Raw genomic sequence first — 16,496 nt, 5'->3', positions numbered from 1 at the left:
CCTTGGGGATATCAGGTCTGGAGGGCATGGCACCACATCCAGAAGAGGGTAGTAGAGAACTTGAGTCTGTGACAGAATAGCCAGAAGTCGAAAAGCAGAAGTGTCTTGTCTGGGAAATCTAGAGGAAAGTGTTTTATGGAGGAAACTTAGCTCAGTCAGATGCTGCTGTGGTGTCCACTGTGTATGAATTCAGGGAAAGTGATGAGAACAGTTTCAGTGGAGGGGTGGGGGGTGAAAGCCAGCGTTTAGTTGGTTAGGGTAGAAATGAGAGAAGAAGCAGAGTGGATCGGTGTAGCTCCATTTCAAGAGGTTTGGCTGTGAAAAGCATGAGGGAAGTAGCTGGAGTTCTGTTGGTTTTGTCTTGTCAATAGCAAAGAGACTCAAGTATGCTTTTTTTTTTTTTTTTTTTCCTTTTTGCGGTACGAGGGCTTCTCACTGCTGTGGCCTCTCCCGTTGCGGAGCACAGGCTCCGGACGGACGCGCAGGCTCAGCAGCCATGGCTCACGGGCCCAGCAGCTCTGTGGCATGTGGGATCCTCCCGGACCGGGGCACGAACCCGTGTCCCCTTCATCGGCAGGCAGACCCTCAACCACTGCACCACCAGGGAGGCCCTCAAGTATGCTTTATGTGCTAATGGGAAGGGTTAATGGAAAGGAAAAGACTTTGATTATACGGAGGAGAGAGGAGATAATTGATCAAGGAGACAGGATGAAATAAGAGATCAATAAGATAAGGCTCCTGCTATCAATGGTGGGCAGAGGAAAGGAGGGTTTGGGAAGATAAAGCTAAAGCAGTTCCAATCTGATGGATTCTCTTTTACCTAGGAAGTAAGAGAGGTCACCGGTTAAGAGGAAGTGACGTCATTAATAAGAGGAGTGAGGCCAGTAAAGGAAAATGCTTTATTTTACTGATGTGGAATCAGGTTTCACCCTGTGAAGGAAGCAGGCTGCTAGTTCCCTGGGTAGCTCTGAAAAGAGTGATGTGCCTGGGGTCACACATCGGGTGAATCATACACACCCAACACTATCTTCAGGTGTAGAAGTGGAACAAGCAAATTGGCCTTGGGAGAGAAGGAGGGGGCTAAGGGGTCCAAGCCCCCAAAGAGAGGAAGCCCTGTTCTGCTTCATATCAGACAGACCTGACCCTGATTTGTGCTGGGGGCCAAGGGAGAGGGGCAGAGAGCTCTCACAGGGCTGGGGTCCTGATGGACAAGGCCCATGCCTGCCTTAACTGTTGAAATTTCCTGCTCTGGGCCCCTGAAAGTTTTGAGTTGAAAAAGCAAACAGATAATGACAACTGCAAACTTACACTGTCCTAAGCACTCTACTTAGAATAACTTACTTAAACCTTACAACCCTATTAGGTAGATAACATTATTTTCATTTAATTAAATTAATTAATTAATTTATTTTTGGCTGCGTGGCATGTGGGATCTTAGTTCCCCGACCAGGGATGGAACCCATGCCCCCTGCAGTGGAAGCGCGGAGTCTTAACCACTGGACCACCAGGGAAGTCCCTTATTTTCATTTTAGATGAGGAAATGGAGAAAGATGACAATATAATCCAGAACATCATCCAGTATCAAAGATGGCATTTGAACCCAGACAGCCTGGCTCCAGAATCTGGGCTCTCATCCAACACTAAATAAAGCCTCCAGTCTTGTTTAGAGAAGGGGAAGGGACTTACTTGCATGAGGTCAGACAGAGAACTTACTAGAAATCAGATCTCTCTGCTCTGCAGGTGGGAAGTATAATAGAGAAACATGGGCTTTGGGCTCACAGGTATCACTGGTATCCCTGGTACCCCTCTCCAGCATGTGCTGAGACAGACAGCCTCCCCAGCTGCCCCAGGAAGAATCCAGAAGTTGCTAACCAAAACTTTTATTGAGAGAGAAAAAACCAGGAGGCTACCTACTGGAGGTTCTTGGGCCTCAGACCTCAAGAAGGGTAGCCCCCAGGCCCATGATCTGTTAGGAAAGGACTAGAATGAGGTAGCATGGCTGGAGCACCCTCTGCTCCTCAGATGCCGTGCTGAGTTGCAGGTTCTGTGCCCATGTTTCTAGGTTGAGGCCTGACCTGTGGACTCACAGGCAAGGTCTGCAGGCCCCACAGCCTGGTTTTCAGAGGTGGCCCCATGGGGCAAGTCTGTGTACTTGCGGGCAGAGCCGCGGGACAGATGCACTGGGTAGCGTCGCCGGTTGGTGTCCATCTTGGAGAGAACTGCTTGGGGCAGATCTACATGGCAGCGGGCTGCCAATGCTACCAGGTAGATGAGGACGTCACTGAGCTCCTCTTGAAGGGCTGCTCGTTCCCTGGGGGGCCAGGCTTGGGGCCCAGGCTCCTCATCTGGCTTCCACTGACTGGGGACAGGACACAAAGACAGGCACACACACATAGATGCTAGCTAGGACAATGGGTTCCACCTCTCTTAGGGGCACACCCCAGGCCTTGCAGCAATGAACTCCCACCTCCTAGGAAGTTCCTCCAAAGACAAGTCAACCCAGCTAGGCCCTGGAATCTTCATGGTGGGGAAGAGACCCCATCAGATGATTCACCCAGACCTCTGTGTCCCTATCTGAGCCAAGGAGTAGCCAAAAGGACATTTTACTTATCGAGACACAATTCTACTCCTCCCCTGCCGGCCTTAGCCACTGCCACCCCAGACTAAACCTTAGACCTGGACCACTGCAGAAGCCTCTAACTCATCTTCTACTCTTACCCTGCACCATCTTTTAAAAGCACAAATTACATTTTGTCCCTCCCCTGCTTAAAACTCCCCCAGGTGTGCTTAGAATAACATCCAAACTCCTACCATGCCCTCCAGGTCCTGCATGAACTGACTCCTGCTTCTTCCAGTGTCATTATCCACCATGCTCCCTCTGACTCGCCACCTAAAGCCACTCTGGCCTTTTCTGCCTTGCAAACAGGCCAAACTGTCACAGGGCCTTTGCACTTACTGCTCCCTCTGCCTTGAATGCTCTTCCCCGCATCCTTCCCATGGCTGGCTGTTACTCAGGTCTCAGCTCAGATGTCACCTCCTCAGAAAAGCCTTCTCCCTCTGTTACCTTCTTTCTCATCACCTTGTGTTACTTTCCTCATAGAACTTGTGACAATTCCACATCTTTTAAAATTAGTTCACTTATTTATTGTCAGTCTCCTTGCACTGTGATGGTAGGAACTGTGTCTATCTTGTTCAAGGCCGTATCTCGATTCTAGAGGACATAGCACACAGATGGTGGTCATGAATCTGTAATGAACGAATGGCTTGCCCTCACACACATCAGTGCCCTCATTTGTCCATCCCACAGTGACTGCCCTGACTTAGGTCTCACCACCTTTTGCCTCATCTACACCAGCTTCCTCACTGGTCTCCCCTGACCCAATTCTCTTGGGGATCCAATCCACCCTGAAGACACAGTGACCTTTCTACCATTCAAATCTGGTCAGGTGTTCTGTCCAAACTCCATTACTTCCCAGCCCTGATTCTATCATTCTGTGTTCCTATCCTACCCCTGTCCTCCACAGCCACAGTATATTGAGTGCCTATTGTATCCCAGCCACTTGGGATACACCAGAGACCAAAACAGACAAAATCCTTGCTCTTCCTCAAGAAGCTTACACTGAAGGAATCTTATATTCTCCCTGAATTTAACTTGCCCTTTCCCACCTCACTACCTTTGCAAATGTAAACTTCCCCTGTCTGGAATGCCATAGGCAGGTCTTCTAAAGAAGACCTGCCTTTCCACCCCAGAGACAGAGGTAAAGGACAGTTACCACTGTCCCCTCTTAGACCTGGACCTGCCTTGCTGTTTTCACACCTTTCTCTCCCAGGAGACTGGGCACCCCTAGAGGGCAGGGACACATAAGTCATCTTTGTATGCCCAGCAACCACGTACAGAGCTTGGTAGTGAGGAGGGGAAATTGGATCCAGGGATATCTAATGGTCAAATAAATCCTCCCCTCTCCTCCCCTCCCCAACACACAGACTCTTCCAGAAGCCTGTCATCTACTCACAAGAGCTCTGCCAGCTCCCCTACTTCCCCCACCAAGGCCAGGAGGAGGTTCCGAGGTTGGTGGAACTGGTCCCAGTCTCGTTCAGCAGCAAACTCAGCATGGAGGCGGCGGCTGGAATAGGAGAAAGGGGTGGAAGTCCAGGTCCCAAGGTTAGGGGATGGGGGAGGAGATGCGGGGCCCTGGCAGGTACCTCAGTGATATGTAATGGGGGCATGGGTATCAGGGGGGATTCTGCAACTAATTCCTTGGGTGGCCTAAGCAAGTCGTTTCCTCTTTAGGGGACTTGGTTTCCTCATCTATAAAATGGGTGGGACCTTACACAGACCCTAAATTATCGAAATCTAATAATACCTTCTTTTTCATTTTTCCACCTCCTGCTGCTGCTTCTGCAGTTTTCCTCCATCTGGAATATCCCTATCTCTGTATATCTAAATCCTATTGATTTTACAGAATACAGCTCCAGGACACTTCCCCTAAGAAGCCCTCTTTGATTTCCTCCAGCAAGAAATGCCTCCCACCTCTCAACACTACATTTACCACCGTCCTACCTCCCGCTCCTGGAGGGCAGAGACAGGGCAGAAGCAGCATCGTACTCCGGTATGTCCCCTGCTTCAGGTGTGCATTGTTAAGCCCATTTTACAGAGGAGGAGGTTAGAAGGCTCGCCTGCGGGGGTCAGCCAGCAGAGCTAGGACCTGAGCACAGCTGCTAGCCTTCTTCCCGACCACGTGGAGGGACCCTCCCCAAACGGAGGGAGAAAGGGGGCGATCTCCCCAGCCCAGCCTGGGCAAGGACGGCTTACATGTCCTCGAGCGTTGGTTCCGAGCTGAAGCTGAAGGGGGCGGCAGCAGCAGTGCCCTCTCCTCCAGCATCCCCACGCGTCTCCCCACCCGCGGACATACCGCCCACCGCGCCGCAGCCCTGACTTGCTGAAGAACCTGGAGCCAAGCTCGGAGCCCCCGCCTCCAGAGCGCCTGACCAATCACAGGCGTTCGTGATTGCTTCACGGGGGCGGAGCCGAAGGAAAGACCAATTTCTTACGTGGAGTTTGCTACAGCCCGCCCCTTACCCGGACAGGACCAACCTAAGAGGACTTCATGCTTGCGTTCCGTGGCGCCGGCCCCCGAAGCCTTCAGTCTTGACCAAGCATCTTAAAGGTATAGGTGCCAGATTCGACCAAGGGAAGAGACAAAAGGCAGAGAGTGGAGAGCGCAGGCGCATCACTTCCCTTTTGGGCGCCAGATGGCGCCAAAGCAAAATGATGGCGGGGAGCCCCGTGGAGAACCCCAGCAATGAAGGGTTTAAACGAGAAAGGGGAATTTATTAAAAGGATACAGGAATGTCTCCAGGATACAGCTGAGCCTGAGGAATGAACTAGAAGTAGGGTAGCTGTTTCAAGCATTTTACATATTTATTTATTTTTTGGAGGCCCTGCTAAATCTATAGTTTTTTTCTTTTTTGATTTTTATTTTTTTTATACAGCAAGTTCTTATTACTTATCTATTTTTTACATATTAGTGTATATGTGTCAATCCCAATTTCCCAATTCATACCGCCCCCCCGCGCCGCTTTCCCCCCTTGGTGTCCATACGTTTGTTCTCTACATCTGTGTCTCTATTTCTGCCTTGCAAACCAGTTCGTCTGTACCATTTTTCTAGATTCCACATATATGCATTAACATACGATATTTGTTTTTCTCTTTCTGACTTACTTCACTCTGTATGACAGTCTCTAGGTCCATCCACGTCTCTACAAATGACCCAATTTCGTTCCTTTTTATGGCTCAGTAATATTCCATTGTACATATGTACCGCATCTTCCTTATCCATTTGTCTTGTCAATGGGCATTTAGGTTGCTTAAGCATTTTACATATTTAATCCTCACAGCAACTCATTCAATCCTCAAGTCAGCCCTTTGAGGTAGGTAATACTACAATAATCATCCACAGTTTAGAGATACGGAAACTGAGAGATTGAGTAGTTTAACTTAACACCTAGTAAAGTGGTAGCCAGGTTTCAAATTCAGGCAGTTTGGCTTCAGAGTCTGTGTTAACCCCTACGTCATATTGTCTCAAATGGTGATAAGTACGATGAAAAAAGAATCTGGGACTGGTAGGTAGCAAGACAGAAAGGACCTGGATCCTTGATAACATTGCTGAGCCACTTACTTTTACAAGTTACAGAGATGCCCTGATTTAGGACTCTGGTTATATAAGATAATAAATCACTTTATTGGGGGACTTCCCTGGTGGTCCAGTGGTTAAGACTCCATGCTCCCAGTGCAGGGGGCCCGGCTTCAATCCCTGGTCAGGGAACTAGATCCCGCATGCTGCAAACTGAAGATCCTGCACGCCACAACTAAAACCTGGCACAGCCAAATAAATAAATAAATAAATAATTTTAAATTGCTTGATTGGTCAAGCCACTTTTAGGGGTTTTTGTTTGTTTGTTTTGGGTTTTTTTGTTGTTGTTACTCGTCTTTGAGAAAGTGATATTTAAGCTGAGTAAAAGTCAAGGGGAAAAATCAAGAGTACTAGGTAGAGAGAACACCAGTGCTTAAAGCAGGAAAGGCTTGGCATGTTCTAAAGGCAAAAAGAATTCCAGCATGGCAGGAATGCAGTGAGCAAGGGGGAGAATGGTGGGATATGGTGTTGGAGAAGTAAAAAGAGGCTAGATCAGATCAATCAACCATGGATTTTATTTCATATTTTATTTTATTTTGGATTTTAACTATTACGGGAACCCTTTGGAGGATTTTAGGCAGGGGAGCCGTATGATCATGTGTTGTATTTCTGAGCCCTCTGACTGCTGTGTTAAGAATGAACTGAAGGGGGGACTTCCCTGGTGGCGTAGTGGATAAGACTCCACGCTCCCAATGCAGGGGCCCGGGTTCCATCCCACGTGCTGCAACTAAGGAACCCGCCTGCCACAACTAAGACCCAGTGCAACCAAATAAATAACTAAATATTTTTAAAAAGTGTAGCATTCTATGTAATTTGACCTTATATTTAAAAAAAAAGAATGAACTGAAGAGGGCAAGAGTTGAAGCAGAGAGATGAGTTACTGCAGTTTTCCAGCAACAGATGTTGGTGCTTTGGACTGCTGATGGCGGGTGAAAATGAAGAGAGGTGGATGCATATTTTGGAGATAGATCTGTAGGCTTTGGTGGTTTTGAACTAGTGAGATGGGAGAAAGGGTAGAATCAAGCATGGCTTACAAGTTTTGAGTGTTGAGCAAATTGGTGGATGGATGGTGACTCATACTGGGATGTGGAAGATGAGGTTCAGGATTGAACACATGAGGCATCAGAAGCGTGTTTTAGGACAAAGCAAGTTGAAGACGCGTATTGAATTGGCAGGTAGATTTATGAGCCTAAGGTTTAGAGGAGAGATCAGGGCTAGAGATTCAGATTTGGTAGTCTCAGTCATTTAAACAGTTCCTAAAGTCAGGGAATTGGAGAAGAATAACTAGCACAAGAATCTAGGTAGACGAGACCAACATTTGGGGTACTCCAACATTTGGCAGTTGAGCAGAAGAGAAAGGTGAGGTAGGAGAAAAATTGACAGAGTGTGAAGTTACGGAGCCTAAGAGAGGAAAGTGTTCCAGAACGAGTGCACGTCTGATGCGGCTGAGCTGCTGGGTAAAATGAGAGCACAGGATTTGCTAGATTAGGCAACATGGGAGTTGGATATAGGGTGTGGGAGATAAGAGGGAGTCCTGGGTAACTCCTTTGTTTCTGGCTTGAGTAAATGGATGGATAGTTTTGTCATTTGCTGAAATGAGGACACAGAAGACCTGGGAGTTGGGGTAGAAGGGAAGATAACGAATTTTAGTTTGGAACACGTCGAGTCCGAGATGACTCTAGAACATCCAGATGATGTCCAGCAGGCAGGTGGACAGACAGGTCTGAAGTTCAGAGCATTGAACTGCCTTATGGATCTGGGTACTGAAAGTTTCAGGAACCAAGTACCACCCCTAGCACCTTCCCTGGTGTTTGCTAAGCTTCTCCAGACCAGAACCCAAACTCTTACTGGAATATGAAACACCACTTGGAGAGCAGTTTTCTCAGGAATCCTCTGCATCTCAGATTTTTGAAGAGTCAGGTTTCCAGGACTTCTAGAGTTCCCAGGTCAGATGGTCCTTGGAGACGGACCTGAAGGAGGAGGCACTTTCTCTGAGACTGCCTCTGCCCATCTCCCCTAGAAGATTCCCTGGCTGAGTTGTAAAGCTCTTGCAAAGCATCCTGCAGGGACATCCAAGTTCTTTGCTCCAATGGCATCATCCTCTAAAGACCAACCAAACTCAGCATCAGCACGGCATGGAGTTGGGGGTGGGGACGGGGGAGACCTTCATGAGGGAGAAGGAACAGACATGAACATATGATTGGCCCCATCATCTGGACTTCTCATCCCAGGCTCTTCCTGAACCTTCACCCCACATCCTGTTAGTTTCCTCCATTCTCCTCAGTCACATCTAGGCAACCAGACTTCTCTGCTTTAGTTAGGGCCTCAGTGTACTTGGTCTTGCTTTTTGGTCCACATTTGTGATTAGCCCTTTAGAAGCCTATCCCCCCAGAGACTAGGTGCCCTAGTCTTTTCAAACCAAAGGTGTTTCCCCAGTGCATGCTAATAAATGTTTAATGACAGGGTGGACGGGCTGGAACAGGCAAATGTGTAAATGCACACATATGCCCTTCTGGTACTCAGGAGTTTGGCCACCTTCCCCACTACAGCCAAACAGATGCAACTGGTTCCAGTAAGGCTCTTTGGGAAACCCTGGAGTAGAAGTGTCAACAGCAGCTGGAGAGCAAAATAACAGAAGCCCATAAGCTGGGTAGGTGGTATCAGGGTGGGGGAAACTGGGCCACTCGGAGGTCCCAGAGACAACAGAGTGTGATGGGAAACTAGGAGTCAGGTGATTGGGAACCTATCTACCAATGCTCTTGGGAAGATTGTTTCTCTTCTCTGAGCCTCAATTTCTCTATATAATGGGGGTCTGGCCTAGGTGGCCTCCAAGGACCCTCCACAACTGTGCTAGGAGGACCAGAACAATATGTATTTTGTTCATGGCTGGATCCCAAGAATCTACTGCAGCGCTGTTCTTATTCGAGGTAGATCCACAGGCCTTGTTGGTTTTGAACTGGGGGACAGCAGAAAGGGTGCTGCTATAATTAAAAATATTTCTTCTTAAAATTTTCAGGAGGAGTCATGACAGAGGCTTTTAGGAACCTCTAGCCTAGCTCAGTCAGGCCAGGGAGTCCCCAACACCCTTAAAGGTCCTTCCCCAACCTACTTATCCAGCTGTATCCCCCCACACACATGCTGAGCAGGTGTTCCCCACTCTCCCTGCCTTTGCTCACATAGTTCCCTCCATCTGCAATGACCATCCCCCTTCTCTGCATAGCCAAATCCAAATTCCACCCATCCTGTAGAGCCCTGCTTCAAAGCCACCTTCTCCGGGAAGCCTTCCTAAACTTCCTCCAAAAAGACATAATTTGGTTTTATTTTATTTTATTATTTATTTATTTTTGGCCACGTTAGTTCCCGACCAGGGATTGAACCCGCTCCCTCGTCAGTGAAAGCACAGAGTCCTAACCACTGGACCGCCAGGGAATTCCCAGGACATAATTTGGTTTTATAAAGCACTTCATTCACTCTCACTCTCGTGGCACTTACCACTTCTTGCCTTAATTTGGGGCTGATTGGTGTTCCTGTTCTAGATCTCCCCCTAGACCGGGTCTCCTGGAGAACAAAAGCAGTGTCCGGCTTTTGTTTCCTCGGGACCTGGTACTTGAGTCGATCTAATAAATATTAATTTAGAGGAGCAGGTCTCATGGGATCCTCTCCATGACTTGCCTGCCATAGGTGGGTATGGCTGCACCTATTTTACAGATGAGGAAACTGAGACCCAGAGAGGTCAGGAGATTTGTCTGAGATCACCCAGAAAGGCGAAGGCTGAAGCTCACCAGCACTCCCCAGTGCTTTTCAGCAACTGAAAGATGTCTCCCCACAAAGGAGTAAAGGAGGCAGCTCACATGTGCTTGGGTATCTGCTGAGGTCACCTTGCCACTGCCTTTCCTTCTGCCTTTCTGTCCTTTCTTTTCATCCTCCTCTCTCTCTTTCTCTACCTTCAATTTCCTCTCCTTTTTCTTTTCTTCCTTTGGCTCCCTTTTCCTTTTCTTCCTCTTTCTTTTCCTCCATCACCTTTCTTACCTCTGTTTATACCTGTGATTCTGTTCTGATTTCCACCCGTGGCCTGTCACCTCCACTACCTGCTACCTCCATTTTGCTGCCCAGCCCCTCCCCAAGGAATAGTTTGTTGCCTACCTTGCTTCCAACCCCTAACCCTTTCTAGGTTAACTAAGAGGACCCAGGCCAGGGAAGCATCCAGTCATTTTCCTGCCCTTTTCTACTGCCCACCCCAAGCAAGAAAATAAACCAGTTAGAGAGCTGTGTAAATTGATAAGCAGAACCAAGGCCCAAATTTCTTCTCCAAAGCCTTGTCTTAAGAGATTGGTGGTACCAACTTCCACCACTAGGAGACACCAAGAGCAAGGAAAGTGTGAAAACAGAGGGTGCTGGGGTCCCCAGTGTATACCTCACTCAATCACTGATTCAGTATATTCTGAACACTAACTGGGGGCCAGACACTGTTCCAGTGCTAGGATATAGAACATCCTCTTCCATCCTGGAGCTTACATACAAGCAGAAAGGGACAATTATAAAGTAAACTAAGAAAATTTCAAGATAATTACAGATTAGGATAAAAGCTATGAAGCCAGTAAATACGATGATGAGTTGGGAGAGTAGCTGGGTGTTGGCTGAGGTCAGAGAGGGCTTTTATGAAGAGGTTTTATTTGAGCTGAATTAGGACTAAGAGTGAGCCAGCTGCATAGAGGTGAGGTTCCAGGCGGAGAACAAAGGATCTTGATTTGTTTGAAGCACCATGGAAAGGCTAATGGGCTAGAGTTTAGTGAGAGAGGTAGGGAGAGTGCGTGAGATGAAGTGTCACAAGACGAAGCAGGGATTTTGTAGAAAGCTATTTGAGAGCTTTGAGCTCTGAGCAGGAGAAAACCCGATTGAATTTATCTATTTATTATTTATTTGTTGTTGTCGTTAGATTACATTTTGTTTATTTTTCAAGGTTTTATTTTTGGCTGGAGTCGATAACTGCCTCATTCTTTTTTGGGGGCTAATTTTCTATGTAATTATCACTAATTCTATTTACATCTTCTGATAACCTTCCAATACAGTTTATCACACAATTAAACATACCAGTCCTCTATCAGTTCCATTTTCCTTTTCCTGGAAGCCTTCCAGGCTTCTGCTCCAGCATGGGCTGGTTCTTCCCTATGCCTGCTGGACCGCTATTACCTTGAGAGCTCCCTTCACCTTCCACCTGTGCTGGGTTGGGTTTCCTGGACCCCATGTTTTTCTCTTTCTCCGTTTGCTCCCTTGTTTTTCTGGAGCACATCTTCCAGTAGTTTCTTGAGAAAGAGTGAATGGGATGAAACCACTTTGATACCTTCCATGTCTAAAAAATATCCTTATACTATTTGTTTGAAAAATGTAGCTAAATATAGAATTACACAGAGAAGATCATTTACCCTCAAAATTTTGAAAGCATCGCTTTATTGTCTTTTAGCCTCCAATTCACTGTTGAGAAGTCTGATACCAAACCTTTGTTTGTGATCTCCCCCTCCCCCCAGAAGATTTAGGAGAGCACAATGATTAGAAGCATGGACTTTGGAACCAGGCTGTTTAGGAGACTGCCAGGGAAACCTTGGATAAATTTCTCAATCTCCTGTGCACCTCAGCTTCCTCATTTGCAAAATGGGGTGGTTGGAAATTTACAGGAGTTAATACATATAAAAGCACTTAGAACAGTGCCTGGCAAAGACTATGTACCAGGTAAGAATTTGCTATTGTTATTATTAGGGTCTCTTTATCCCTGGCATTTTAAAATTTAACAATAAAATGAGTGTAGGCCTTTTTCCACTCACAATGCTGGGAATTCAAAAGGCATGTGACAGTCTCAATTTTAAACTTTAGAAAACTTTCTTGTATTATTTTTTGATCGTTTTCTTTCTTCCATCTGCTTTATTACCTCTTTCTGGGACTCTTCTCAGATGTTGAACCTCCTGGTTCATCTCTGATTTTCCTACTTTTTTTCCCTATCGTGCATCTTTTTGTTTGTCTCCTTTCTGATAAATGTCAACTTTACCTTCTAAATCTACTGAATTTTAAGATCGTAGCTAATTTTTATATTCTAAGTGCTTTGCTCTCTTATTATCTTTTAATGGATACTTTATCTTCTTTTATTTCTGCTCTTTTTATTCTTTTGCTCCCTGTATTGTCTCTTTCTTGAGTTTGTTTGCTTTGACTCCTTTCAAGTTGGAGGCTTGCCTCAAATATCTGGTGATCCTTGCCTGCTCATATTTGAGAATGAGGCATTAAAAAGAATGTGCTTGAGTGAAGCTTTTCAACTGGGAGGCTTCCCAGTACAGGAATTTTCACCGGGGACTCCCTAAATGTTTGTATTTATAGGTCTTTTTTCTGGGCAGGTTTATATTCTCCAGAGGAGTATATTCCACCTGCTCCAGGCAGGGGCGGTATAAGCTTCCTGGACAGTGTTTCTAATAGCTAAGCTGAGGGAGGGGGCTGGGCAATCTCATTTTTGTCTTTATTCTTGTTTTTGGTGAGGTTCCCTGTCCTCTGCTCTGCCTGGTGCCCCTGACTTTACAGTATTTTTTTTTTTTTTTCTTTTTGCGGTATGCGGGCCTCTCACTGTTGTGGCCTCTCCCGTTGCGGAGCACAGGCTCCGGATGCGCAGGCCCAGCGGCCATGGCTCACGGGCCCAGCCGCTCCGCGGCATATGGGATCCTCCCAGACCGGGGCACGAACCCGTATCCCCTGCATTGGCAGGCGGACTCTTAACCACTGCGCCACCAGGGAGGCCCTACAGTATTTTTTAAATTCACATTTTCCAGAAAACAAACCTCCGTTTACCTACACAGGTGAGAGGCAGTCACCTGGTTGTATGACACAGGGGAGAAGATTGAGAACTGCAAAGATCTAATTGCCCTGTGCATTAATTTTTAACCAGTATCTCCGTTTTCATCCCCACCCTTTGACCCCACCTTCCTTAGTACATTCAGAGCTTATCTCCTTGCTTCCTGTTAGTGTTCCCCAACTCTGAAGGCATTTATACTTCGGCTTCCTCTGTTCTTCTAAGTCAGTTACCCCTCTTCCACCTACTTTCCATGTTCCAAGATTTGTTGACACCTTTCTTTACCTATTTCCTTTCCCACCCTCTAGTCCTTGGGATTTATGCCTGTTCTTGAGTCCTTTACTGTCAACGCTAAATGTATCAGTTGGTTCATTTTATAAGACTGTAAAACATTCAGAATTCCAAGGATACAAACATTAGCCAGAAGAATTTTTCAACCAAATCCTCTTTATTTCACTAGAAATCACTTTATTGATTAAATCACCAGGAATTTTCAGCACAAGAATTTAACATCTTAATGTCCACCAAGGCCTGGGCTCTGGGGCTTGCTCTGCCTCTCCCAGTCCTTAAAGGGGTTTAGAGGGAGAGACGTCATTAACAGAGACCAAGTAAGGTGGTTGGAGGTCCTCCTTTCCCAGTCATTGGACAAGCTGCTCAATTCTTGTCCAGAGTAGGAAAGAGCCAGTATTTCAGAGTAATCTAAAAAGAATTTGACATTGCATTTTCATCTCCCTTAACAATTTAGATTTATCAACAGTACTGGTCCAAACTTATTTGCTTCTGATCTAAATGTTTTTCTTCTTGCAACTTATTTTTGGTGTCTATGTAATTTTAAATAATCTCACTCCCTGGGCAGAAATCAATGAACCCTGTGCTGAGAAAAATCTCTCAAACCTGAGTAGCCTCATCTTGCTCTTGGAAAGAGGAAACAGAGGGTTTTCTGCTCTTTTTCCACTCAAGAGATTAACAAACCTACCCCCCAAAAGTCCAAAATGTTACTTCTGGCCTTGGAATGTGAAGCTTTTGATGGGCTGATTCAAATCACCTACAAAGGGCAGCTGGAACTATTATGCAGGCAGCCTTCTTTGGAAATTTCCTAAAATCAACTCTTGAGAATTGTCCATGATTCTGTACAAAGGCTCTACAGTCCAAACAACTTCCCCTATTCCATCTCACAAGCTAGGCTCAGAGGAGGTACTGGAATTCTCAGGAGCAAGAGCGGTAGCAGAGGATCCTCGAGGCAGGACCTCAATAACTCGAGGCTTGTCAATGATCCGGGCTGTCCGGTTTCCCTTTTCCACAATGCCAACAATCCAGGCTTGGTGGCCCTCTCCATACTTTGAAGATTTGATTTCCGAACAAAAGCGAGCTGCCTGTTCTCTTGGCAGACAAATCAGTAACCCCCCAGAAGTTTCTGCTGAGGTTCCTTGAAGGAGCCCGAAGCGCCCGCTGGCCTTGCTGATGGCAGCCATCTTGGCAATGATTGGCAGATTATGAATGACAAAGGACACCTCATTTCTTTGTTGTTTTGCAAGGTTCTGAGAGTGACCCAGAATGCCAAAGCCTGTGATATCTGTGGCTGCATGGGCATTAAACGTGTGCATTAATCCAGCAGCAATTCTATTTAGGGTAGCCATGTTGAACATGGCTTCCTGATAGGCCAGCTCTACCTCTTCTCTGGAGACCACCATCTTTATTTTATTCCATCTTTCAGGATTATCCAGCCATTGGTGGGCATTGACAGCAACTTGGGTTCCTAAGGGTTTGGTTAACACAAGCACATCCCCAACAACGGCACTGTCAGGCATTATGAATTCATTTGGTTGACACACCACGGTGGCAACTCCACCGACGATAATCCAAGGGTTTACCACTGTTTGCCCACCAGTCACTGCAGTCCCTCCTTCCTCTGCAGCATCCCGAAAGCCTTTGATCATGAGTGGTGTTATCTTTTCTCGTTCCTCCTCAGTCATACTCTGGCTGACGCTGAGTAGCATCAACATGTTGTCACATTCAGTAATGCCCATGGCGTACAGATCACTCAGCACATTGGCACAAGCTATGCGCCCCGTCATGTAGGGATCTTCCACCAAGGGGTAAAAGAAGTCGGTGGTCTGCACCAGGGACAAGCCTCCGTGCCTCAGGGGTATGACGCAGGAGTCCATCCCAATGCCGAGGGTTGGTAAGGTTGGGCTGGGTTCCGCCCTAACCGGCAGGCCGGGTTCCTGGGCCGTCTCTTCACGGCCTCCGACCAGGCCCCGGCCCGGCGGAGGCCGCACCTCCAGCCGCGTCAGTCCCGCCAGGAGTTTGAGCAGCGTCTCCTGCGGGACCTTGCAGCCTCAGCCCTTCATGCCGGAGAAGCCGGTCAGCCGCCAGCTCGGGCTGAGGCCCAACGCCTGGGGCTCGAAGGGCCGGTAGCTCGAGAAGCCCCGGCCTAGAGGCAAGCCTGTCGGGCCCGAGGAGCCTTCCCCCGCCGCCACCGCCGCCATCGCCTCTCCGCCGGCAACCGTCGCCGCGGCTTCCGCCATCACGCCTGCCCGGCAGGGAGGGGAAAAGAGGAGAGAGGAGCAGAGGTCCTTTTTACTTTCCACTCCAGTTATTAAGTAGTAACAGTCAGATATTACCGCAAAGCGCCTCCCCGGCACGACTCGCGCAGCCTGACTGCCGTCACTCCACGCGCTCCTGGCCGTCCGGGAGGAGGAGCCGCCGGCAACCCCTATTTATACCCCTGGTGATTGACAGCCGTACCAACCAATGATGACTTTGCCCTCGAGAGGCGGGCTTCCTTTGGTCTAAAAGATGTATTACTAATCAACCACCAGCTTGGGAAATTGACCTCTGAGACATTACAGAACAAATACCTTGGTTCATTTCCCTTGATGTAATTTAAATGATCTCTTGGGAGTGGCTGGCGGAGCTCTGTTTCCCTAGACGCAGTTTACCAAATCCAGCATTTTCGAAGACGAGGGCAGATGGGTCACTTGGCAAACCTCAAGCCGGTCAGAATTGTCCAAGACAGCGCGCATGATCAATCCAGGGTAGGAAAATAGCCCAGGGAAAAATCGGAAAGAATAGTGAGAAATTAATTATTAAGTTACTACTATTATATAAGCAAGCTGCAGCATCAAAATAATGAAATGTTAAAAATAATAATAATAATAATGAAATGTTAACATGGACTTTAAAGCATTTAAGACCCGAAGTCCAGACATCTGCATGGGTTCTGGTGCTGTTTCCACTACTAACTGCCTGTGCCAGTCATTTTCCCTCTCCCGTGCATCAGCTGACTCATCTGAACAACAAAGTAGCTTACCTAGGTTTATTCTATTCCAAAGTTTCTATCTCTTTAAGTTAATATATATGAGAATCTGTGATGTATTCATGAAGGGCAGTTTGCCAATATCTATTAAAATTATAACTGTGTTAAATACCTTTGACCCAGCAGTTCCAGTTGCAGAACTTTATCCTTTAGATGT

At 47.1% G+C, this 16,496-nt stretch overlaps 2 protein-coding genes across 2 annotated transcripts; both read right to left on the bottom strand.

Annotated features, from left to right (window-relative positions):
- Window positions 1–1,624: 1,624 nt before the first annotated feature.
- Window positions 1,625–4,943, bottom strand: DCTPP1 (dCTP pyrophosphatase 1). The gene is made up of 3 exons (XM_060119856.1): window positions 4,814–4,943; window positions 4,014–4,124; window positions 1,625–2,359 (listed from the first exon to the last, which is right to left on the bottom strand). Exons 1-3 carry the CDS (start codon window positions 4,909–4,911, stop codon window positions 2,059–2,061), a joined length of 510 nt encoding a protein of 169 aa, XP_059975839.1. The 5' UTR covers window positions 4,912–4,943; the 3' UTR covers window positions 1,625–2,058.
- An 8,504-nt stretch (window positions 4,944–13,447) lies between these two features.
- On the bottom strand, window positions 13,448–15,710 carry SEPHS2 (selenophosphate synthetase 2). Its single transcript, XM_060120504.1, has one exon. It carries the CDS (start codon window positions 15,546–15,548, stop codon window positions 14,193–14,195), a length of 1,356 nt encoding a protein of 451 aa, XP_059976487.1. The 5' UTR covers window positions 15,549–15,710; the 3' UTR covers window positions 13,448–14,192.
- Between the last annotated feature and the right edge of the window lie 786 nt (window positions 15,711–16,496).

The sequence above is a fragment of the Mesoplodon densirostris genome, chromosome 16 (assembly GCF_025265405.1).
Source record: "Mesoplodon densirostris isolate mMesDen1 chromosome 16, mMesDen1 primary haplotype, whole genome shotgun sequence".
Classification (NCBI taxonomy): Eukaryota; Metazoa; Chordata; class Mammalia; order Artiodactyla; family Ziphiidae; genus Mesoplodon; species Mesoplodon densirostris.
This window is presented reverse-complemented; position numbering and strand designations above follow the sequence as displayed.